This window comes from Pristis pectinata, chromosome 13, assembly GCF_009764475.1.
Source record: "Pristis pectinata isolate sPriPec2 chromosome 13, sPriPec2.1.pri, whole genome shotgun sequence".
NCBI lineage: Eukaryota > Metazoa > Chordata > Chondrichthyes > Rhinopristiformes > Pristidae > Pristis > Pristis pectinata.
In genome coordinates this window covers 21,617,505-21,643,666 of record NC_067417.1, presented here as the reverse complement: position 1 = coordinate 21,643,666, position 26,162 = coordinate 21,617,505, and the positions used below count along the sequence as shown (strand labels likewise).

Below are 26,162 nucleotides of genomic sequence, written 5' to 3'. Positions count from 1 at the left end.
GTTAGTAGCACCACTTGCTGCAGAGTCAGCTGACTGAACACAGGTGTTCAACTGTCTCTGAATGTTGCCAAGTGCATACTGTAGCCTCAATCATCTGAGTGGACAGTTGCAGATAGATGTCAAGTCAGACAATCTGTCCCAAGATTGTATAGTTCTTAAACTGATTGTCCATGCTAATGACCCCCCTTCCACCATCACTGCCAATGAAATCTGACACAAGAAATTTTAACACACCCTTAGATCTGAAACCAGAGGGCAGATGATAGGTGTTATCCAAAGCACATGTAGGTAATGCCACTGTCCAATTTAAATATAGCTTGAGTTGTAATTCTACAAGTGTTCACTTGGAACTGGAAAATGTGCAGTCTTAAATACAACCAACTTAACAATTACAACCAACATCAGCTTTTTATATTTGTTTTATTTAGTAATGTTTAAACATAATAAACAGAATAATGTACACCATCTACACATTTTTGTAAAGTTAGAGACTAATAAGGCCTTCAAAGCATCATTTATCATGAATAATCAGGATACAGAAAAACAAATTAACACATTACGAAGAGAAAATAATGAGCACTTATTAAAGGAGCTGTTACAATGATTTATTTTTATCTATTCAGTACTTCCACTCAACAGTAGATGGTAAATAAGTGAGCCTGCCACCTGACTACTGGTTAGCTACTCACTGTTTGAAGGCTATTTTACAGCATCCAGGCCTTGTACACATTATGACATCAATCAGTGATGCATGCATGCTTAAATTAACTCTGGAAAATCAGAGTTCATTAATATTGCTGCTTCATCCAATTCTATTGGCAGTTATGAGAAACCATTCCAGTTGGAAGAGAAAATATACAAGTTAAACAATCATTTCAAACTAATGTAAAGGATGAGTTTGTTGCATTAGTAATACTTTGATGACTTAAAGAACAGAATATGCATGACTGTGCAGGAAGTAGGAAGCTCAGGACACTTTAATTTGCATGCCAACCTTGAATATTTATCACTTTAATACACAGACACCATGCCATTTCTCTCTCAGACTATGCCATTTATCTGGTTTTGAGGTCATGTCCAATGACATTTACCAAATTGCAAGTCTTATGATTAGTGGAATTATTGAGAAATACAGGAGTAAGCAAGAGAGTCTGGGAGCCAACAGCCAGTTTCTGCAAGGTAATGCATTTTCTCCATTTTGTCTTCAGTAATCTTGCTGTATAACACATTTCCCAACAACAAAAAAAAGACTGTGAACTCCAAGTAACAGTGACACCACTGCCATAGATGCAAGTTCCTAACAATGAGTTACTTCAAAGTTTACTCCACTAAGATTGAGAAACCTGTTGTAAAACTGTCTGAATATTTCATTCTTAGACACCCCCAGATGGGGCAGAGGGATAAGCAGCACAGTAGGTTTTCCAGACTATTAGCATGGGATGGCCACAACTGAAACAGTCCATTCTCAGAGCATTAAGTGATAAAGTAATATATGTATTAATTAAGGAATTAATTGGTAAGTAAAAACAATGATTTGATGGTTTTGCATATTTGTACTATATAGGAGGTTCACGAAAAGAGAATGGGATTTGAATAACTGTTGATAGGACAGGTGAGCAAATCATTAGATTTCAGTACTCAATCCAAAATTAGCACATACTACTGCAATAAAAGTTTTCTCAGACCACCTAGGTCAATTTTAAAATGGCCAGAAGTATAATCTATGCAACCTAAATCAGAAAATATCTTAGAATTTTTTTGTTGATTAAGGAAACTATGTTCAGAAAATGCAATTGCTATCTATTAGAGTTATTTCATAGATATTAAGTATAATAATTAAAGTGCTAAAAATTCTCTAAGTTAATTTTTAAAAAGGCAGAGATAACATGACAGTGATAGAAACTTTATGACAGATTAAGTTTAAATTAGACTAAATTGTACAAGGGTTACCCACCAATAAATAGAAACCACTCTTTTGAGTACAAGATACTGCATAAATAGCTACATGAAAAGAATATTTCCAAGTGTTACTTTGTCAGGATAAGCATTTTGCTTTCTCTTATGCAAGTTTGACATTAAAGGCAATCTCAATTGGCAGCTGTCAATGCAATGTACAGTTCTGTCTCCAAGTGCCCCCAACAGTCCTGCTCAATGTGAGAGTGAGAGTAGATTTCAACCAAGTATAGACTGAAATATGAAGCCATAGCCAAAACAAACCATTGCACCCATTTAGTTCAGTAAGTCCCCCCTAAGTATAAACAGCAACCTGATAGAATATCTGAAAGTACAGTATAGCATCAACTGAAAGAAAGCCAAAAATGTTTGAGTGTTAACATTCCAGCATACACAGCATCTGGTTCCATTATAAAGCTTTCAGGTTCTAGCAGATATACACTGGTGAATTTAGAATGAATCTGAAAATTAAAAGATCATTAAGAAAGTTAAGTTTTTTTCTTCAAGTCCTCAAATCTACGAGAGAGATCATCAAAATCAATATCCTCTGAAGCTGTAGAAGTGCCACCCACAGATGCTGCAGGTAAGGTGTCAGGCACAGAGGGCAACTCTGGTAGTGTTGAGTTATCATAAATAAAGTCGCTTGGGCCAGGAGCAGCAGGAGGGGCAGGTCCAAGCATCTTTCGAGGTGCAGCAGTTGGTGCTGAAGGACCTATACAATAATGACAGAAATTAATAATAGGAATGTAGCTTCACCTCTGCTGACAATCACAGAAACACTTCCATTACAAGAACTATTAAACCAAATATATCTATTGCTTACCAGGAAGCTTGGAAGAAGGCAAATGAGTGTCAGTACTGGTAACATCATCAATCTATGAAACAAAATCAATTATCAGTAATTTTGTCGTCAATTTTAACATTAATATCACTGCCAAAATGCATGCGGTGAGGTGATAACAGGGAAGTACATGCCTAGCAAGCAGTTGTGGTCTGCATCAAAATCTCTGGAATGAGAAATCAATTTCAAGATGGCATGATTTGCTAAAGGCTCTTGCTCCAGTGCTTATATTAAGTGGTTGGTGATATTCTAAACCAAGAGAGTTATGTCAGACTTTGTGATAGAAGTACAAATCCAAATCATCTGTTATATACTTCCCAATCTATTATCTGAGGTAAATGGGCCATAGCATTTCATTTTAAACTAACCATTCAGTCTGATTCATTATGGCTCTTCCTACTCGCCAAAAAGCCTACACAAATGGCTCTAAACAGATAGCAAAGGCCATCCAGATAAAGGAACAAGTTACTGGCCTCAAACTGCATAGCTGTAGATGATTAAAGTTCCAACAATTAACCTGCAAATAGCATCCCAAAGCCTTCATTCTCCAAGCACACATCTTCTGAGACCCAGCTCATGCACAGCTCAACATGTTCCCATCTACCATATAATCACTGAAACACCAAGACAGAAGCCAGTGTTCGCTGACGTGATCAATTCTTCAATACAAGAAATGGAAAAGCAGAGAACCATTTCTTTTTGTTTTTAAAAAAAGATGAGACACCAATAAATTCTATTAGGCAGAGGGATTTGAGTCTATGAACAGATTGATTAATTATGGTTTGGAATGTTTTTGAATGTCTCCAAATGTTAGAAACAGACAAAAACATTATTTTGTAACCTGTTAAGCCAAGAGTAATTGTGCAAATACAGTGCCATTACGATTGAGGCAGCTTTTTCCAAGCATTTCACATTGGTAGATCCACTCAATGCAAATATGGTCCAAGTTCACAGGACAGCAGCAAGCAAAGATGGCTTGCTGCTGCTACCAAAATCCAGGCACCATACTCTGTTCAAGCAACATCCATAATCCTTGCAAAACACTTTGCATTAGTATTCTCCTCAAAGTTAACAAAACAAATGTATTTGCTCTTTCTATAAATATCTCTGGGCTTGCTTCTTGTCCAATGCTTTCCAGTACTCTGATCTTTCAATATTGTTTATTCCCCATCCATCTCCCAATTCCATCTTAAGTAATCGACCCTTTAACTACATCAAATTTCCTTGTGAAATCCTCCTTCCGACCTGCCAAAGCCTCAAAACAATAGATTTCAACCAAACTTTCACTCACTTCCCTAACCCACTTTAACAGGCTTTTCCTCTATTTAAACACCCTAGGAACTGTTTACATATTAAGAGCCATGAATCAGAGCAAGTTGTCAAAAATATTAATTCAACAAAATTGGCAAATGCCAGGCAACATTTTCAGTTGTGAATGTTCATTAAACATCCAGCCAACATTCTTCTTTAACTGCATTTACATACATATGAAATTGCCATGCACCAAAATAGACAACTCACCTAGTTGGTGCATGGCAGCAAAAACAAAAAACATGCCACTTCACCCACCGAGATTTTCCACGCCTTTTTTTGCTCCTTCAGCATCTGCAGTGTCTTGCATCTCCACAGTGCATGACAGTGCCTGCACTCCAAGCCTCCTCTAACTCCCTTTCATTTAGCTGTTTTACGTTCAGTTTCTAGCCTCCTGCCAACATTATGGGTTTATCTACTGGTTTCCCAGAGCATCCTTCTGCAGAAAGCTGACACTCATGTGACCATCTATCTACTTAAGTGTTAAGGAATAGTACTTTGAATGTTGATGTTAAGAGCTGTAAAAATATAAATGTAGCCATAAATGGCAGATTGAACAAGATTAAGTTTCACTACTAAAAATAACTTCCGTAATCTGCATCATAAATACAAGTTTACACAGAATCTAGATGCCAAGAAAACAAAAGCACTGCTAATAATTTTCTTAAAACAAAAAAAAGTCAATAAATTGCTATTATGTTAAGCATTCTGAATGCACTTAAAATCCAGACTTTACTAAACATTATACATATCCATGAAATAAATCTACAAATATTACTTTTGATTTGTACATGAAAAAAAATCCACCATTTTGCTTAATGACGCCTGCAGAAAACAAAGCAATCTGATTAGTGAAATGATTCTTTTATGGGTATATGCGAATACTCTAATTTGAAGTACTAGAGAGGGCATTTGCCATTAAAATATCAGAAATTACGTATCCACATGAAGCCATGCCAATCAGCATTTTAAATTTCTCTTAAGCACAATAGAAGGGGCAATGACTCCATAACATTATGCAAGATTAATAGTTAAACACCATGTATGAGGGTCAATGGTATTAGAAGTGTTAATGTATGGTTGAAAGCACAAGTACAATTAAAACAACATCTTTCCTGAATATCCACTCTCCCCATTGTCCAGACTTGGGTCTGCTCTTGGAAAAGAACCTCAGCAACTTACAGATTCATATGTTGGTGGCTGTGTTGGTATTGGAGGTGGATTACCTCCAATGTTTGGTGGTTGGAAGCTGTTGAATGGCTGATACGTGTCGACTGGAAAACCATTAAAATTATCCTAGAAGAAACAAAATGAGGATTCAACCAAATGCTAAGCACCCACTGCCAACACAACCTACTGCTGTTGGCTTCCATAAGACCAACTTTTTATGTCTGCACCAGTTCAAATAGAATTCCAAAAAACAGTGGACAGAACTAAGCAATCTCACAGCCAATGGAGCAGATCAAAGCGCTGCAGTTCTGTAACAACTAGTCATTAATAATGGTGGGCAAGTATACAGACGAGAGGAAGAAGAGATGCCAAGAAAACCCCCCTTTTCAACTACAGCAGAGCCTAGCACGAGTGTGCTGAAGAAAGAGCTGAGGCATTGACAACTATGTTCAGCCAGAAGTGCTGAATAGATGATCTGTCTCCACTTTCTCCCAGGCTTCCCATCCTTATCAAGCCAGTATCCAGCAAATTTGGTTTACTTCATTAAATGGCTAAATGCACTGGATAGATCAGAGGCCAAGGAACAGACAAAACCAGCAGTATATTTTAGAAGTAGCTGCACATTTAACCAAGCTGTTCCAGAATAGTTACAACAATGGTATCTACCCATCAAAGTGGAAAATTGCCCAGATATGTCCTGTTCACAAAAAGCAAGGTACATCCAAGCTAGCTAATTACTAACCAGTTAGTCTGTGTTCAATCAGTAAAGTCATGGAAGCTGTCAGTAATGGTGCAGTCAAACATCACTTATTCACCAACAACATATTCAGAGATGCCCGATTTAGATTTCACCAGGACTATTCCACTCCAGATTTAATCATAGCTTTGATCCAACTACAGACCAAAGCTGAATTCCAAAGGCAAGACGTGAGTGACTGCATTTGACATCAAAGCAACATTGTGGCACTAAGGTTAAACTAAAGTCAATGGGAAAGCACTCCAGTGGTTGGAGTCGTACTTTACACAAAAAATACAATCATGGTGGTTGGAGGTCAACCATCCCAGCCCAGGACATCACGTCGGGGCTGTGTCCAAGACTAACAAATTACTCTCCTTCCACCATTAGATCAGACTGAGATTGCAGAATGTTCAATTCCACATGCAGCTCCTCAGCAAATGAAGCAGCCCACGCTTGCAGGCATTGATTGATAAGTTGCAAGTACCACTGGCCCAACAAAAGTGCCAGGTAATAATCTGCTTCAACAAGTGCAAGTCTTAAAACATATAATCACTATTGACCAGAAACTTAACTGGACTAATCACAATAACATGGCTACTGGAGCAGATCAGAGGCTGAGTATTCCAAGAAGAAAAATTCCTCACAATCTAAGGCACTTCCACCATCTGCATGGAACATCAGGAGTGCGATGGAATACTCTTCATTTGCCTGGATGAGTGCAGAACCAACTCCCAGAAAGCTTGACACGATCCAGGACAAAGCAGCCCACTTGAAAGGCACTGCATCAATCACACTAAACATTCATTCCCTCCATCACCACCATACAGTGGCTGCAGTGTGTACTGTAAGTAATGGCAGTACAAAGATGACGGAGCAGGTGGTGCATAGGAAAAACCATCCATGCAGGTTCCTCTCCAAGTCAAACACCATCCTCAATTCGAAATATGTCACTGGTCCTTCACTGTCAATTCTGGGTCTAAATCCTGAAACCTCCTCTGTAACAGCACTGTTGGAGTATCTTCACCAAAAGAACTGCAGAGGTTGATGGAGGCAGCTCACCACCAAGCCAAATATGGAAGGAATGATAACCATTGAACTTGCCAGCCACACCTCAATCCCAAAAATGAATGAAATAACATGGCTTTAATAATTCAACACTAACTATACTTCAAAACTACCTTGGCAAGAGCATCATTTTTCCACACCATCCACAAAACTTGTTATGTGCATCTTCAATCCTATAGCTCTAACTCAGAATTTAAAAAAGCATGGGAAATGCAAGATACACTTGATAAATATTCTATAATACACATTTCAGATACTTTCAGTAGAATTGGATAATGCTCATTTAAAATCATTACTGTATATACCTTGATTACCTTGCAATTTTTTTTTTACAAGAACTGTGGCACACACAGATTTAATTGGAGAGATTAGACCTATTTCAATTAATTTCTTGCTCATCTAATTCATTCTCAATGTCAGAGGGACTGGGAATTAATGGCATATTTGTCCCTGTACAATGTCCAGGATACAAGGTAAGCAAGTTGGAAATTCAGGAATTTCAATCTGATCACATTTATCAAGTTGTCAGCTTAAGTAACTGACGCATTAATTCAATAGAAATTAAAATTCTAATATGTCAGATGATTGGCCTTCATTAGTTACCAACTGAGAAACACTGATCAATGAAATATTTTACTATACTTAGTAGATACAAAGATAAAGCACTTAATTTCATGCTAAGAGTCAAATCAAAACTATATGCCAAGATTTACAACTACAAAACCTGGCTCAGCCTAAGTGAAAGAACAAAAAGCTCCCGACTGTGGAAAGGGCATCATTTATGAGGCAGTAATGATTCATTAATTCTGAAGCTTACACTTCAAAACTAAAGCTCCAGAATATTCAGACTACCAGATGCATTTGAAGAAAATCTTTACAAATTGTAATCCAATATAGTTATTGTTAATATTCAACTAACCTTTGGGTTCTTTATAATCCATTCCAAACATGTGATGACTTTATCATGAGAACACAACTTAAATTGGTTTAGAATCACAAAGACACAATAGGATTCAATTTATGCTCCATACTTGAATGATCAAAATCAAAACCAATGCTTCCCTGGGCAGTGTATTATCCTTTACTTCATCTCATCCAAAACTCTGCTGCTGAATATCCTAGCCCACAATAAGATTTGTTTTTCTGACCCACACTGTTAATAATCGTCATTCATTTGTTTAAAGTTTTCATTGCCTCATCTTTTATGAATATCTCTCCCTCTTTCTTCACAATTGATGGTCATGCTATCTATCTAGAAAATTCCTCCTTAAATGCCCATTTCTCCCCCCTCCATCTTTAAAGTCTCCCGTTTCATTATCCATCTTCTGTCTGATCATATCTCTGAAGTTGGTTTCATTATAGCTGATATATTAATGCACTGTATGCACTATTGCAGAAATTTAAAAGGAGGAATTACAATCCGACATATTCACTGGTAAAAATAAAATACTTACAGGTCCTTTTCTCTGAGGGTATGAGAATGGTACAGATGGTGTAGGCATTACCATTGGCATAAAGCCTGCAGTGGGTGCTGTAAATCCTCCACCACCACCTTCACCAGGTCCACCTTTCTTATCTCCATTATCAACATCAATCAAATCTGCTTCCACCCCTACTGGAGCTTCACCCTTGAAATGAAAAAGCTCTTTAATTGATGAATCAGTAATACAATTTCATTCAATGTAGCACTCTAAAACCCTACCAATTTTAAGAGTATGTGCCCCAGAAGAAACATGTACATACTATAATTTGTTATACTGGTGCACTTAATATCAGGAATAACTGAATGATATCAGTCAAGTGGATTAAAAATGAAAACAAAATGCTGGAAACACTCAACCTGTTAGGCAGCATCTATGGAAAGAGAAATAAGAGTTAATGTTTCAGGTCAAAGACTCTTCTTCAGAACCGGAAAACAGAAAAGAGAATGTAGGGGAGGAATGGTCAATGTAAAGGGTAATCTCTCTGATAGGATTAGGTCAGGATTGCCATGGTGATAATCTGCTGGTGAAGGCACTGTGTGCCACACAAAATATTATGGTAACAGAGAATAAACAATTGAAAGGTTCACCCTGATTCAAAAATAAACTAAACGACACAGATGATTTACCCTTGTGATTGTTAATCAACTGGATGAATCCAAGTTGAAGTTTCATTTCTGATTACAGGCCATCCTCAGGTTAAGAATGCCCAATTTATGGACACCCCTTCATATGAAAAAGCTCCTGTAACATTATTAAATTCAGAAGTCCAACATACGTACATACATTCATTCCTACAGATGGCAGAACTACTTTTCTCTCTCTCCACTCTTACTAATTGTTCTTTCTTATCAGTCATGCACTTTTTTTTACTATTCATTACAATACTGAGGAGATATGGTTACCATATCAAGTTATTTTTGTATTTTCCAACTTACAGACAAAAGGATGTCTGTAAAAATGGAACCCATTCACTATCTGGGGGACAGCCTGTATGTTTTACAAGACACAGCATTTGCCAGATGAACTTTAGATATACATACCATGACAACAGAATCAGGCTCATACGGAACATTGTAGTTCTTTGCTATCTCAATTAAGTATCTCTCCACTAGAATTTTAGGTGGTGCTTCAACACTTAACTTGAGCATGAGCTGAAAGGGAATGGAGTTGATATCAGTAAGCCATGCAAACAGAATCAAGGCATAGAAATTCCAAACAACAATCACAGCAAATGAGGAACAAATAACTCCAGACAGAAATTGGTTATTATTCATCAAATAATTTAACTATAAACAGATTGGTTGGGGAATCAAGAACTAGAGGCCACAGGTTTAAGGTGAGGGGAGAGATTTAATAGAAACCTGAGGGGCAACTTTTTCCACCAAGAGGGTGGTCAGTATGTGGAATTAACTACCAGAGGAAGTAGTTGAGGCAGGTACATTAACAACATTTAAAAGGTATTTGGACGGGTGCATGGATAGGAAAGCTTTAGAGGGATAGGAGCCAAATGCGAGCAAATGGGACTTGCTTAGATGAGAATCTTGGTCAGCATGGACTAGTGGGGCCGAAGAGCCTGTTTCCATTCTGCACGACTATGAATTCATACTGGCTTAATTTAATTGCATCTCATTTTTGAGATTGTCAACAAAGGTGACTGAATACATTCTAGAGAGGACTTAGCATTCTAGTACAATGCTAAGCAAGAGCTGCTTTGTTGGAGTTCCCTTCTGTTACATGGGGTGGTATATTCAGGTGCTCCTTCGAGCGGACTTTAAAGGTCTCAGTGCCCAACACTGAACAGTGGGAGAATTCAGGGATAACATCCTGGTCATTAAAAACTGATTATATGGTCATTAGGGCATTACTGTTTTTAGGTTGTTGCTGAAAGTAAATTGGTTTTCCTATATTGCGTCAACAACCAATCAATTCCAAATTAGTTCACTGGGTGCCAAGCACCGGAAGGTTTCAAGGTCATGAAAGGCACTATACAAATAGTCTCTCTTTTCTTCCCATAACATTCAGATACCATTAATTTTGAGAGGTTAATGCTTTTTAGACACCCTTTTTACAATAATGAAATATTTTAAAAGGAAATTAGACTGCATTTACCCTCTCGTTCACAGTCCCTATTTGGTTTGTTCTGCAAAGTTTTCCATACTCCTTGCTGTATTTGGCACAGAGCTGATCTGAAACCTACAAGAAAAAAAAGATTATGAAATATTACTGTGAACCCTAGCTCCAGAAAAGCAGGAAAATGAAATGTCCTGGACACCACAGATCAAGAAGCAAATGGAACAGCAGTTGTTTTCATTTTGAACCACGAATACTTTTGTAAAATATGATTTTATATCATAACTTTGAAGAAAACATTATTAATTCACACTGGTAGATCAACTGACGTTCCCACAGTGAAGATAAATTAAAGAGTACAAAGTATGAATTCAAATAGTACATAAGTGTAAATTCCTTTATTACTCCTAAGTTTCTTCATTGAAATATAATGATCACACTACCACTTCCTCTATGGAAAAAGGACCTTAACCATTGAGCATCAATGCAGGCGACGGGAGGGGTGGGGGGGGTTTGATTTCCTAGAAAACATTACGTATCAAAATTTTCCACAATACAAAGCCACATCATCTGCACATGCACCAAAAATTGTGAGTTGAGAAAAATAAATATTTATTTATTTAGGTTTTTCACCCCACATAAATTCTGTATCTCAAATTTTTGGGTAGTGATTTTGGGCTGACAATTAATATAGTAAATTATCAACACAAGTAGAAACCCTGGTGTACTATTTGAAAACAAAAGACACAGCCTGTTCTCTAAGCCTGAACTCTACTCTTCAAATCTAGAATTTAACTTGACATGAATCTTGTGGCAACCTTTAAGAAACATCTGTCTACTTCCAGTCAGAAAACAAAACCCTGAAGTTCAGACAATTAATACATTGAACTTAGAAGTGAATGAGATATGTTAAGAGATATTATTCATCCATTAATTCGTATTCCACTGCCATAAAGACAGTAGCTACTCAGTTTACTCTGCATGTACCTATTCTGCATTGGTTGGCACAGTGGTGCCACTAGTAGAGCAGCTACGTCACAGCACCAGAGACCCAGGTTCAATCCTGACCTCAGGTGCTCTGTATGGAGTTTGCATTTTCCCCGTGACTGCATGGGTTTCCTTTGGGTGCTCCTGATTTCCTCCCACATCATAAAGACATGCAGGTTGGTAGGTTAATTGGCCACTGTAAATTGTCCCTAATATGAAGGTAGATATGTCCCTAATATGAGTGGTAGAATCTGGGGGGAAATGATGGCATTGTAGGATTAATGTAAACGGGTTGTTGATGGTTTGCACAGAATTAGTGGGCTGAAGAGCCTGTTTCCATGCTGTATCTCTCTGACTCTATTACTTAACACCATGCCTCACTCACCAGGATCAGCACCAGAATTCTAACTAAACCCTCACCTATGTTCCCACTAAACAATGAGTCACAATGGAAGACAAAATTATTTAAGCTATTCTTGTAGACCTCTCTTGCACTTCACTTCCAGACAAACCTGAAATCAAATTAGTTCTTAAACTGTGTAATAAACCATCGAAAAGGTTAGCATGGATTAGAATCTGAGCACTCAAAGAATAATGTAACGTGGAAAATATAACGGAATGTACAGAGCTTAATGCTTTCTACACAAGCTTAAAAATGAGAAGTAAAAGCTGCATGCAACTGAGTTGTATTTGCTAATACATTAATCTAGACAAGCTGACATCAATCAAGCCTTAAACCTACAAATTTAAAAAGCAAAACAATAGTAAAACTAAAGAAATTAAGACTCACAAATCTAGCAATACAAATATTTCACTTCAAACTCAGGCATGTAGAGTACACGCAAATACACAGGACTAAACTATAGCTGCACTATCTCCATTCACTGCTACTTACTATTTTCAACTCTATTACTTCTGATGGCAACCTTGGGGCAGCCCAGATTAGTGTTGAGACTGCCTCTGCCAGACCTGCGTCCAGTTCCCTGAATGAAAGGGGGTAGATGGAGATTGTGAATCTGTAATCCACAAGGCGAAGTAATACTTACAGCTCTGAGTTCAACTACTTCAGTCTGTAGCCGTGGGGCAGCCCAAATCAGAGTGGATATTGACTCACTGAGACCTGTGTCAAGTTCTCTAAACACACACATAAGAAGAAAATGTAGATTACAAATAAAAGAAAATATCATGCAACATTTGCAATGGGCCCTCCAGTTCAGCTAGTTAGTGCTTCAACAGCTTTTTTCATCTACATGCCAGAACATAAGTAAAGTCAATCCAACTACTGAGAAACCTACACTTATCTGTCAGTCCAATGAAACACACACTCTTCTCAAATCCAGTGAGCAAAGGGAATGCTTAGGACCTACTTTCACACTACATATGAACTGGTATACGTGGAATAACCATAGGGAGTTATAATGGAAATTCTTAAACAACCTGCAATGTTATACACTGGGACATCAGGTTGCAAGAATATGGGAATATCAGAACAAGAATCCCATGTATTTGACAATTGACCTTTCAGGTGCCATTACTAGTGCAGACTGATTACTTAATTGTTAGTAATAATCTAACTAAAATATTAGGTTACCGAGTTTGCCATAGAAAGCTCATCCAATTTAATTTCTCCTTCCCCCCTGTACACCCCTATCCAAAGAATAGTCAATAGTTAGATCAAAAGATAATTGATGAGCACTGTCTTGAGTCTATTTAAGGTGATTATGAACAGGATGGCATGGATTTTGCAGTCAGCAGCAAAATGCTTGCCATTGAAATCAAAAACATTTCTGTGGCACAGATTTCTCTTCTTCTAGCTTCTAATTTCACTCTAGCCTAAGTTACAGAAAATGCAGCAACAGTAATGATATCAGGCATGCCGAATATGAATATTTGGAAAATTCTCATGGACAACAGAATAGGAAGTGGGAAACTATTTTTTGGAAAAGCTTAATCAAAGGGCAAAAATATAATTAGAGCATGCTTAATGTTATGGACTCAGTGAAAGTCCCTTTAAGATAGAGAGTGTGTGTGTATGTGTGTGTGGGACGTGCTTACGTCAATAGAAGATAAAGGACGTAATGACGTTGTTGAAGAACTCAGAAGAAGAAGGAGAGAGAGAGAAGGGAGAGAGACACCAGCCTGCTTGTTTTCTCTATCGATGGATGAGAAACAATAACTGTGTTTGCCAATCCATGTATGGAAGTTGGAAGTAATCCGGTGGAGTTCACTTTGTTGCGGACCTGTAGAAGGAAACAGGTATTTATGTGTGGACGACCACGGTTCGGATGCTTTTCGGGGTGAGGAAGTCACTACCGAGTAAACACTGAAGTGTCGTTTGGGTTCCATCATGGAACATTTGGATTTCGTATTTACTCTCTCTATGTTTCTCTACGTCTACATCTTATCTTCAGACAACGGTGGTTGTTGAAGAAGCCCTTGCTCATGTTTCACCTTATGGCTTGTGGAACTGAACTTTAAGAACCATTCCGGACCTGGGAGTTTTGGACTTTGCCACACAAACACACACGAAGAGTTTAGTTTTGGGGTTAACCTTCGAGGTTTAACATTTTTTGAATTCTAATTTTACTTTTATTTTATGTATTATCATAAGTAGTAATTAATAAAATAGTTTTTAACACTGAATCATGCTCAGTGTGTTTCTTTTGTTGCTGGTTCGTGACAAAATTGGGGGCTCGTCCGGGATAGTTCCCAAGGTTAACGAGATTCGTCCGGGATCCAATCCAAAGATTTTTGAGGGAGGTCTGATAAATTCTTTTTAATTGGCTTGTGTGTGTGGAAACCAGCAGCAATGGATATTAAGGCATTTTTGGAGTCACCAACCCAAAAGGGATTGGAGGTGGCGAAAAAGGATGATCTGATAAAGATTGCTACAAGGTTAAACCCTACAGAAGTAAAGCAGTCTATGAGAAAGGCAGATATTCAGAGACTGATAGCTGGCCATTATGTGGAAAAGAAGGTGTTTGAGAAGGAAGTGTTAAAACAGTTTCCTGGCAGTGAAATAGCAATTTCTGAGGCACAGGTGCAGCTGGCAAAGATAGAGGCTGAACGAGAGCAAACCCAGTTAAAGATAGAGGCTGAACAAGAGGAAAAGAGATTAGAGACCGAACAAAAGAAATTAGAGACTGAACAAAAGATAACTCAGATGAAGATAGAGGCTGATCTAGCAATGAAGCAGATGGAATTGAAGAGGATGGAGCTGGATAGTGAGGAGAAGGAAAAACAGAGGCAGCATGAGTTACAAATGAAGCGAAAGAGTTTGGAATCTGATTCTGATGATGGTTTTTCAGCCAGCAGGGAGGTTCGATTAGTCCCTCCGTTTGAGGAAGATCAGGTTGATCAGTAGTTCCAACATTTTGAAAAGGTTGCTGAGAGTTCAAACTGGCCAAAGAAAGGATGGGCTCTTATGGTACAGAGTGTGATTAAAGGTAAAGCTCAAAAAGCTTATTCTGCTTTGTCTGCTGAGGATGCAGCTGATTATACCAAGGTAAAACAAGCTATATTGAAGGCCTATGAATTGGTACCTGAAGCTTATAGACAAAAATTTAGAGACTTGAGGAAATCTGCAGATCAGACTTATATGGAATTTGCCAATGGAAAGAGAATATGTTTTGAACGATGGTACATGGCTAAAAATGTAGATGGGGATTTTGATAAATTGAAAGAATTGATATTAGTGGAGGACTTTAAAAGATGTGTTCCAGCTGAATTAACAACATATTTAAATGAAAAGGCAGTGGAAACTTTACAAGAAACTGCTAGGTTGGCAGATGATTATGCTTTAACCCATAAATCAAAATGGAGACAACCTAAAACCTTTCAAAAGAGTTACAAGGACAATCCAGGTAAACCGGAGATTAAATTGGGAGGTAATCAAAAAGGAAAGGATGAAAAGAAGCCAGGGCTGGAGAAACCTGTTGAGCGTACTTGTTATTACTGTAGGAAACCTGGCCATGTGATATCCAATTGTGCCCTTTTGAAGAAAAGGAAGGAAGCTGTGCCCAATGCTTGCTTTCAGGCAATTAAAAATCAAAAAGGTTTAGGAGACGTTGTTAAAGATCAGTCCTTGCAAGAGGTAAAAGCGGAAAAGTTGGAGGAGGTGAGAAAGGAATTCCGTTCTTATGTATCAGAGGGTTTTGTTTCACTGAATAATGAGTCACCCCAGGTGCCAGTGAAAATTCTTAGAGATACTGGGGCTAGTCAATCTCTCTTGCTGGACAGCGTTTTAAATTTTGATGAAGAAAGTGACACTGGTGAGGTAAATCTAATACGAGGCATTACAGATGACACCATATCTGTCCCTTTACACAGGGTGATTTTAAAGTCAAAGTTCGTAGAAGGACCAGTCGAGGTAGGGATAAGACCTAGGTTGCCAGTGGAAGGAGTTTCTTTGTTATTGGGAAATGACCTTGCAGATGGAGAAATTGTTCCTGTGGTACGGTTAACGACCAAACCAAGGATTGATGAGTCTGAGAATGATCCAGATGTTTACCCATCATGTGCGGTGACTCGAGCTAGAGCTAGAGAATTAGCCAAAACAGACAGTCCGGTGCAGTCTGATGTGGTTCCTTGTGACAGTCCTAAACAGGAAGAAAATTATGATGCCTTATCTGAGACTTTTCTGTCTTCACTGGAGGATCAACATCCTTGTAGTGAGCCTGAATTTAAAGATTTGTCTTTGTCGAGGAAGGATTTTATGGTGGAACAGACAAAGGACCCTGAGTTGACAGAATTGAAAGAAAAAGCACTCTCATGTGAGGAGATTGAAAAAGTGCCAAGTGGATATTATGTCAAAAATGGAGTGTTAATGAGGAAATGGAGACCTCCTCATGTTCCTGTTACTGAGGAATGGGAAGTTATTCATCAGGTTGTTGTTCCAAAGGTTTATAGGGATGAAATTTTAAACCTGGCCCACAGTATGCCTTTGGGTGGTCATTTTGGGGTGAATAAAACTGTAGGGAAGATCTTGAAACAATTCTATTGGCCTGGTTTGAGAAAAGATGTGGTGATGTTTTGTCGAACCTGTCACACATGTCAGATGGTAGGTAAACCAAATCAAAAACCCCCTGTGGCTCCATTGAAACCAATTCCTGCTTTTGGTGAGCCCTTTTCGAAGGTGATTGTGGACTGTGTTGGCCCCTTACCAAAGTCTAAGACTGGAAATCAGTATTTGTTAACCATTATGTGTGCCACTTCTAGATTTCCAGAGGCAATACCCCTTTCAAATATTAAGGCCAAGACGGTGTCAAAGGCTCTTTTAAAATTTTTTACCTTGTTTGGTTTGCCAAAAGAAATCCAATCTGATCAAGGTAGTAATTTTATGTCAAATTTTTTTCAACAAATAGTCTATGAGCTGGGAACAAAGCAGATTGTATCATCTGCATATCACCCAGAATCTCAAGGAGCTCTGGAGAGATTTCATTCTACTCTCAAAAATATGCTGAAGACTTATTGCTTTGAAAACACAAAGGATTGGGACGAAGGTATCCATTTACTTTTGTTTGCCGTTAGAGAATCAATCCAGGAGTCAATAGGATTTAGTCCGTTTGAGCTTGTATTTGGACATAGGGTGAGAGGACCTTTGGAGTTGTTGAAAGAGCAATGGGTTAATGAGGAAGTGCACTTGAGTCTGTTGGACTATGTCCAAAAATTTAAAACTCGGTTGGAGAGTCTGCCAGCTAGCGAGAGAGAATTTGAAAACCAGCCAGATAAGAATGAAGACATATTTTGATAGACGTGCTCGGCCTAGGACATTCGCAGTGGGGCAAAAGGTGTTGGTATTTTTCCCTAGCCAAAATAATCCCTTGCAATCTCGTTTTTCTGGACCCTATGTTATTGAATCTCGAGTGACTGATTTAACATATATAATCAAAACACCAGATAGACGCAAGAAAACACAACTCTGTCATGTAAACATGCTAAAACCTTATTATGAGAGGGATTCAGTTGTGGCCTTGGTGGATGATGTAAAGGTTGTTTCTAGAATGCCTGATGTTGATGTTGAGGAAGGCCAATTTAGACCAAATATTGTTCCATCGAAACTAAAAAACCAAAATATCCTGGAGAACCTTGAAACGAAGTTGGACCATTTACAAGTTTCACAAAAACAACAGATGAGAGAATTAATTTTAAAATTTAAAAATCTGTTCCCAGATGTTCCAAACAGAACATCGATAATTACCCATGATGTTGATGTTGGGGATGCAAAACCAATCAAACAACACCCATATCGAATGAATGTGGAAAAAAGTAAACTTGTTGATCAGGAACTAAAATACATGTTGGAAAATGATATTATTAGACATTCTACTTCAAATTGGAGTTCGCCCTGTGTTATTGTACCTAAACCTGATGGAACTGTTAGATTTTGCACAGATTACAGGAAAGTGAATGCTGTAACAAAGTCAGATGCTTACCCTATTCCTAGGGTGGATGATTGCATAGATAGAGTGGGAAAGGCAAAATTTCTTACAAAGATTGACCTATTAAAATGGTACTGGTGTGTTCCATTAACAGATAGAGGAAGGGAGATTTCAGCCTTTGTAACCCCTTCTGGATTGTATGAATACAATGTTTTGCCATTTGGAATGAAAAATGCTCCGGCAACATTTCAAAGAATGATTAATTTAGTGATTCATGGGTTAAAACATACAGATGCCTACAATGACGACTTAGTGACTGGGAATGATACTTGGGAAGATCACATATCTGCGTTAGAAAGGTTGTTTGAAAGACTTTCCAAGGCTAACCTTACAGTTAACTTGGCTAAAAGTGAATTTGGCCATGCCACTGTGACGTATCTTGGTTATGTTGTAGGTCAAGGCAAGCAAGCTCCTGTTCAGGCAAAAGTTCAAGCAATATCTGAGTTCCCTATTCCCACAGGTACGAGGACTGTTAGAAGATTTTTGGGAATGGTTGGATATTATCGAAAATTTTGTAAAAATTTTGCTGATAATGCTCTTCCCCTAACTAATCTTCTGAAGAAGGGAGTAAAGTTTGTTTGGACAGATTCTTGTCAAGAAGCATTTGAGAAGCTGAAAGCCATTTTATGCTACCATCCTGTGCTCAAAACACCTGACTTTGAAAAGCCATTTTCATTAGCAGTAGATGCCAGTGATGAAGCTGCAGGAGTTGTGTTGTTGCAGAAGGGTGACCTTGATGATATTGACCATCCTGTAGCTTACTTTTCAAAGAAATTTAATGAGCATCAAAAGAATTATTCCACCATAGAGAAAGAATTACTGTCGCTTGTTTTAGCCTTGCAACATTTCAGTGTATATGTTTGCACTGCTCAGAAACCATTGACTGTATATACAGATCATAACCCATTGGTGTTTCTGAGCCGAGTCAAAAATAAGAACAGAAGGCTGTTAAACTGGAGTTTAATTTTGCAAGAGTTTGATCTCATGATAACTCACATTAAAGGCAAAGATAATGTGATTGCTGATTGTCTTTCCTGATGTTAAATGGGAAACATGTATCTGTATTAATCTGATAGTCTGTAGTTGTGTAGCATGATAATTATTAAAATTACTAACTGTATGCGCGGTTAAAATTTTCTTGGGAAAATTTTTTTTTAGGTGGGAGGTGTTACGGACTCAGTGAAAGTCCCTTTAAGATAGAGAGTGTGTGTGTATGTGTGTGTGGGGCGTGCTTACGTCAATAGAAGATAAAGGACGTAATGACGTTGTTGAAGAACTCAGAAGAAGAAGGAGAGAGAGAGAAGGGAGAGAGACACCAGCCTGCTTGTTTTCTCTATCGATGGATGAGAAACAATAACTGTTTGCCATAGAAATCCATGTACGGAAGTTGGAAGTAATCCGGTGGAGTTCACTTTGTTGCGGACCTGTAGAAGGAAACAGGTATTTATGTGTGGACGACCACAGTTCGGATGCTTTTCGGGGTGAGGAAGTCACTACCGAGTAAACACTGAAGTGTCGTTTGGGTTCCATCCTGGAACATTTGGATTTCGTATTTACTCTCTCTATGTTTCTCTACGTCTACGTCTTATCTTCAGACAACGGTGGTTGTTGAAGAAGCCCTTGCTCATGTTTCACCTTATGGCTTGCGGAACTGAACTTTAAGAACCATTCCGGACCTGGGAGTTTTGGACTTTGCCACACACACACACACGAAGAGTTTAGTTTTGGGGTTAACGTTCGAGGTTTAACATTTTTGAATTCTAACATACTAACATTTTTACTTTTATTTTACGTATTATCATAAGTAGTAATTAATAAAATAGTTTTTAACACTGAATCATGCTCAGTGTGTTTCTTTTGTTGCTGGTTCGTGACATTAAGCAGAAACGTGAAATATACAAAATCAAATGATTTCAATAACCTTAATTATTTCAATTTCATGATATTTCAAATAAAAGAATTCTGATGAAGGATCCAGACCTGACATGTTAACTGTTTCTCTTTCCACAGATGTTGGGAAAACTCAGCAGGTCTGGCAACAAGTTTCCGTTTATATTGTGCAGTTATTTTTTTATTCTCTAAAAACTCAGTTACACCACATTCAATAAAGTGCAACTTATTCAGGCTTTACTAGAGCAAGCATGATGCATGAAAGCGTAGTGGTTAGCGCGACGCTATTACAGCCCCAGCGATCGGGGTTCGATTCCCGTCACTGTCTGTAAGGAGTTTGTATGTTCTCCCGTGTCTGCGTGGGTTTCCTCCGGGTGCTCCGGTTTCCTCCCACATTCTAAAAGACGTACAGGTAGGTCAATTTGGATTTAAAATGGGCAGTGCGGACTTGTTGGGCTGGAAGGGCCTGTTACCACGCTCTTAATAAAATTTTTAAAAAATTGAAGTCAGCGAATTTAATTTGATTTCCTTCTGCAAGGACTTTGATAGTGCATGAAGCAGCTTGCAGGATATCACTGACAGCAACTCCCAGATTTCTGTTTTCAAAGAGTTTAACTATGGCTGTGCAAACTTCAGAAGTTATTGTCCATTTCTCAGTCTGACAGTGAACACTGAAAATTTCAATGTTATTCAGGTCACCATACTTTAGAAAGAATAGTAGCTCAAAGAGGGTGCAGAAAAGATTTACTATAAAGGATCCATAAATTATGGATTTCAACTAAAAAGGTTAAACTGAAGCAGCTGGGATTTGGACAAAGGCAGCTGAGGGGGGTTTAATGGAGGTGGACAAAACCATGATCAAAGAGAAAGTGTTCACTACAATGGTTGATGTGATAACCAGGGGACACAGATGGGCAGAAGCTTGTTATTTTGTCTTACCAACAAAATATCTTGGTTACAAATTTAAAGCTGCCATCATTTTTCTGTTTCCCAAGAGAAAATTCTCTCTGCTGGCTTTGTAAACTTAAATTTCTCATTTATAGAACAGATTAAGATTTTGCTGGTTAGATATTTATGACAATTAAGAACAACAGAACAAACACATGACGTGTATACAAGTCTAAGACAATAATAAGTGTCATGTTTACATACTTCATTGATTGGATCATGCCAAATCGTGCAAGCAACAAATCACAGTACAGCTCCAGAATTTCCATGGCTTCCACCAAGTAGTCCTCTCGAATGATATGCTCAACACGGATTCGAGCCCGTTCATCCTTTCCAGCTGCAAGATAATCTGCAATTTCCTTCCTGGCTTTTTGAGCTAATTCAGCTGCGAGAGTAATTAAACAATATCAAATTGAGCAATGTTCTTAAAGAATGCAATATTTTGCACAACATTTAATATTTTATATATTATGTAACTGAGGCACACAATACAGTGTTAAAGAGCTGGATCATTATGCAGCAAGTCAAAGGTCTTGATACTCCAGCTCCACCAAGTATATAAAACATTCAATTAACTGTATTAGGATCACAAAGATAAAGTTTATTAAATTATGACAAATTTTGTGAATTAATTTTTAATTAAAAACACCTACTTTTCTTTTTTTCCAGCAGCTTAAGCCTATTGATAACAAGTCGCAAGTTCACCCGCAAACGTTCAGGTCTAAATCCTGATCGCAGCATGACTGGATCCTTAAAACTGAATCAACCTAGCAAAAAGATAAGAGTAAACTTTAAACAGCCAAGTCACAAAAAGTTGTCTAGGTTTTTATATCCATCCAGTTTCAATGTGAGTTATTTCTATGATAACAATTTATACTAAATGTAAAGTAGTTACAACACTTGTGTTGTTTCATTCTATTTCCTTGTTGGACAAACTAATCAAACACTATCCTACAGGCATTGTATATTCCTAATTTTTATCCAGTCCCAACAGTGCTCACCCATTTTTACCTTTGTACCTCATGGTGAATATCACTGTTCTCTTGTCAATCTTGTGTATTTTCTACATCTATCTTTAACAACATTCACAACACCAGCAAATTCTCCACCCTCCCACCAATCCTACCCATTTTTGGATAAGAAAGATATATGCCACCTTCCTTATACACATTCTAAAGCACCTTGAAAGCACAAAAATTCCAATACAAGAGAAAATTCCAATACAAGAGAAAAATACAAAATGTGTGGGGGGGCGGAGAGAGAACCATGCATCTTCCATTCAGGTGTCAGTACTCCCCAGGTGATGGTAGGGTTCAGTTCCTGTGAATTGTTCACAAGTCAGAAATGCAGAACTGAATTCCCACACAGAGAGGATGCCTGCAGTTCCACAGTCGGCAAATCTATCCTGCTGGTCTCCGCTTATTTATATGGCTATACATAAATTGGGCATTTGTAAGCTGGGAAAGACCTGTACTTTTAATCATATGTGTATCCATTTTTCCCCTCATCTTTCTATCCATCTTTATTTCAACCAACTGTCTCACCTATTGTTAAACGCTAACAACTCCATTATTTCAAATATTAACTCTGGTCATTCATTCAACAATTTCATTGCCTTCTGTGCTACTGACTGCATTATTTTAACTACTATTGTTGCCAATAATAATTACAGCTAAAATCCTGTCTGAGCAGCACAATGGACCAGTAGTGGGGTACAATGTTTTTAATAATCTCATTGTCTGAAGTCAACCAAGGTCATGGAAATTTTCAGCTAGATGTAATCCAGTAATTCAGTCTCTAACATCATCAACCAATAAATTAGTACAACATAATTTAAATTCCTTGGAATTACAGAGTGAAGTAAGGTATATGACATACCAGTGGCCAATCTCTGAAGGACAGTTCTACCAGACTGAGCCCATGGCAAGTGGTAAAGGAAACAACAGCAAAGCCTATGCTACTCAATTTTGTCAAACTACTTATCAATTAATTCTGTCCATATAAATAGTGGTAACAGTGCTTGCCATACAAACCCTGTGAAGAATATAATGAGGTATCAGTCTATCAAATAAACCACAAAGAACTATCAGATACACAAGGCAATTTCTGCTTATGGAGGCCCACAGCACCACATGAATGCCCAGTGTGAACTGTTCCATGTGGCACAGCGGACATACGTAATGTTAGGTGCCTGCAGAATACATTCTTCAAATAATAATCTGCATTATCAGAAAGGAAAACTGCATGTCCTTGTTACTTTTTCCTCAGCAACTTTGCTGGTGAAGAGATTTTTTTTAAATTCTCTCCTCATTGACAAATTTAAGTAGATGACTCCTGACCACTAAACTCTATACCAGAAGAAATAGCTGTTTCTCTCAGCTGGCCCACTTCATAATCACAATATGAATTTAACTATTACAAAAGAAAAGTTTGAGCACAGCATCTTTCTGGTAACCTAAAAATTTTTAAAAATGCAGATGCTGGAAACTTGAAATACAAAACAGAATGCTGGAATAGCCAGCAGATCAGCTAACTGGAAACATCCATAGATGTTAATGTTTCAAGTCCAAGACTTTCCATTAGAACTGGGAAAGTTTTAAGTTGAGGACAAGTGGTGGGGGAGGGAGGAAGGGTGGGGGTGGGGGTGAAGAGAATAAAGGAATGTCAGTGATAGAATGGGAACCAAAAGAATGCAGATAACAAAGATGCTGGTGGTATCATCTAAGAGAAGGTGAAAGCTTGCTAACATTACAGATTGGTGACTTTGCATTACAACTGGCATGTTATAACAAAAATATAATTGGGAAGACAGGACATATCATAATGCTGAATTCAATAGTGAGTACCAAGAGCTGAAAACACACCTGGATAGCCAATGAAGTACTGTTCCTCACAACATGGGCTTTACCCCCATCTACAATGCACTTAACTTTGCATCTCATCTGAAAGACTAGTTAAGAAAGCTTATGGGATGTTAGCTTTCATAAGTCGGGAGATCGAGTTTAAGAGCCGCGAAGTGACGATGCAGCTTTACAAAACTCTGGTTGGGCCACACTTAGAGTACTGCATCCAGTTCTGGTCACCTCATTATAGGAAGGATGTGGAGGCACTGGAAAGGGTGCAGAGGAGATTTACCAGGATGCTGCCTGGATTAGAGAGTATGGACTATGAGGAGAGACTAAAGGAGCTAGGGCTGTTCTCATTGGAGAGGAGGATGATGAAGGGAGACACGATAGAGGTATACAAGATATTGAGAGGAATAGATAGAGTGGACAGCCAGCACCTCTTTCCCAGGGCACCAATGCTCAAAACAAGAGGACATGGCTTTAAGGTGATGGGTGAGAAGTTCAAGGGAGATGTCAGAGGGAGGTTTTTCACCCAGAGAGTGGTTGGTGCATGGAATGTGCTGCCTGGGGTGGTGGTGGAGGCTGGTACATTGGACAAGTTCAAGAGATTGTTAGATAAGCATATGGAGGAATTTAAGATAGAGGGCTATGTGGGAGGAAGGGGTTAGATAGTCTTAGGTGTGGATTGAAGGGCGGCACAACATGGTGGGCCGAAGGGCCTGTATTGTGCTGTATTGTTCTATGGACAGTGCCAAACTTTATTTAGCGCTGTCTCTGGAAATGGGAGCAGAAACCTTGACGAAAGACCCAGACGAGCCACCTTACATGAAGCTGACAACTGTTAAAAATTTACCCACGTAAATTTAGTACATGATTTTGCGAAGTAACCTCAACTTAAAACTCCTATTTCAACCACAATCCTTTTCTCTAACGAAAGGGTGGGAAGTTTCTCAAGCTCGATCCGGACAATCACCAAACCAAGTTTCAGAGTTGGACTGCTTACTCTCGTAAGATTACCACTCATCCTGGGAGGGAGAAATACCGAAGGTGTGATGTTCAAACTTTACACAAAAGCGACAGGCCTCCTCGAGTTTCGGGTTCTAGGCCTCAGAAGCCATGGAAGTATCGAAACACGGAAGTGAGTACAGGAACATAAACAAACCGCAGTCAGTAAAATCGTTGAGACTGCGCTACCGAGGCTCGGTGCCCTTCTCCTCCGGTCAGGGGAGACTCGTTCGTGGGCAGTGAGACCCCTGCCCGCACTCCCTCCCCCCCTCCCTGCCCCCGACTCCCTCCCTCACCTGTCCGTCCCGGCGGCTCAACGTCCCCACTGCCGCTGGCCAAACTCCCGCTGACGTCACCTATCAGCTGACACGAGTGAACTCAACGGAAATTGCGTATGGGATCCCGTGACCGTATAAAATCGCGGAGGGCTGGTGTTGCTAGGGAACCAGCAGTTAAAGATCAGCTGGGGTTTGTGGAGATTACGTTTTTTTGTAAACCTAGGATAGAGCAAACGTTGTCGCATGAGAGCATTGAATGGGTCTGGTGGGAGAAATTGCCTGAAATGTGATGCAGCAGACCAAATAATACCCGCACTTCTGCATCCACTCTTTACCTTCCTACCTCGAAGCTACAGTGTGGTTTTCCAGAGGCACCAGTAACACCTGGTAGGCTTTGCCTCCGGGTACATATCCATAAGTCTGCTGCAAGGGATGGGGAACTTGTGCACTGCAACAGGTGCCCAGAATGCTTGTGCACTCGCACTTAAACATCTTGTGATTGTACAGCAGCTGAATATTGCTAAAGTGAAGTCCTTGAAGTTGACAAACACTGCCAGGTCTAAAATATTTAGAAAGTTTATTGCAGAGTAATACAGCACGGAAACAGGCCCTTCGGCCCAACTAGTCCATGCCGACCAAGATTCCCATCTAAGCTAGTCCCATTCACCCGCGTTTGGCCCATATCCTCTAAACTCTTCCTATCCATGCACCTGTCGAAATGCCTTTTAAACATCCTTTGAACACCCATTGTGCCAGTGATTGTCCCTTCTTGTGGAGCTGCTGACAATCCTGTTGCTTGTCTTCTTGGTCCAAAATAACACAGCATACATAACACTCAAGCTGATCTAAGATCAGAGCTCTAAAGACCAGATCAACCAACTAAACCACTGCGTGAATGAGAACAGAAAGATTTTGAATGTACTCTCTCGGCACAGATACAGTTAGCAAATCATATCACTGAAACAAGTAAATCAGTAGTATAAGTACAGACTGCATTGGCATAGTTCCATATTAAAGGCTTCAACACCCTCAATTGCTACAATCCTCTCACCTTCCTTTCATGGGTAAGTTCTCAAGAAACACATACAAAATTCATGTCAATATTGCTCTAATTGAGCAGTAAGTTTACTGGAAT

The 26,162-nt window shown here is 38.8% G+C and overlaps 1 protein-coding gene across 3 annotated transcripts; it reads right to left on the bottom strand.

Annotated features, from left to right (window-relative positions):
- Positions 1-401: 401 nt before the first annotated feature.
- ist1 (IST1 factor associated with ESCRT-III) lies at positions 402-25,152 on the bottom strand. 3 transcript variants are annotated; one of them, XM_052028297.1, is made up of 10 exons: positions 25,046-25,152; positions 21,552-21,665; positions 21,103-21,283; positions 12,667-12,754; positions 10,673-10,756; positions 9,604-9,714; positions 8,534-8,707; positions 5,288-5,401; positions 2,777-2,828; positions 402-2,665 (listed from the first exon to the last, which is right to left on the bottom strand). In XM_052028297.1, exons 2-10 carry the CDS (start codon positions 21,637-21,639, stop codon positions 2,442-2,444), a joined length of 1,116 nt encoding a protein of 371 aa, XP_051884257.1. In that variant the 5' UTR covers positions 21,640-21,665; positions 25,046-25,152; the 3' UTR covers positions 402-2,441. The 3 variants fall into 3 exon arrangements, with proteins under 3 accessions (XP_051884257.1, XP_051884258.1, XP_051884259.1); XM_052028298.1 differs by lacking the exon at positions 12,667-12,754 and adding an exon at positions 12,516-12,603; XM_052028299.1 differs by lacking the exon at positions 25,046-25,152 and adding an exon at positions 24,748-24,908.
- Between the last annotated feature and the right edge of the window lie 1,010 nt (positions 25,153-26,162).

Excerpts from the sequence above, each read along its gene's own strand:
- ist1 (XM_052028297.1), bottom strand. The coding sequence starts at position 21,639 with ATGCTGCGATCAGGATTTAGACCTGAACGTTTGCGGGTGAACTTGCGA. Across the intron at positions 10,757-12,666 it reads AAGTAGTTGAACTCAGAGCT|GTTTCAGATCAGCTCTGTGC; the intron begins GTAAGTATTACT and ends TTTTTCTTGTAG. Across the intron at positions 9,715-10,672 it reads TAGGGACTGTGAACGAGAGG|CTCATGCTCAAGTTAAGTGT; the intron begins GTAAATGCAGTC and ends ATTCCCTTTCAG.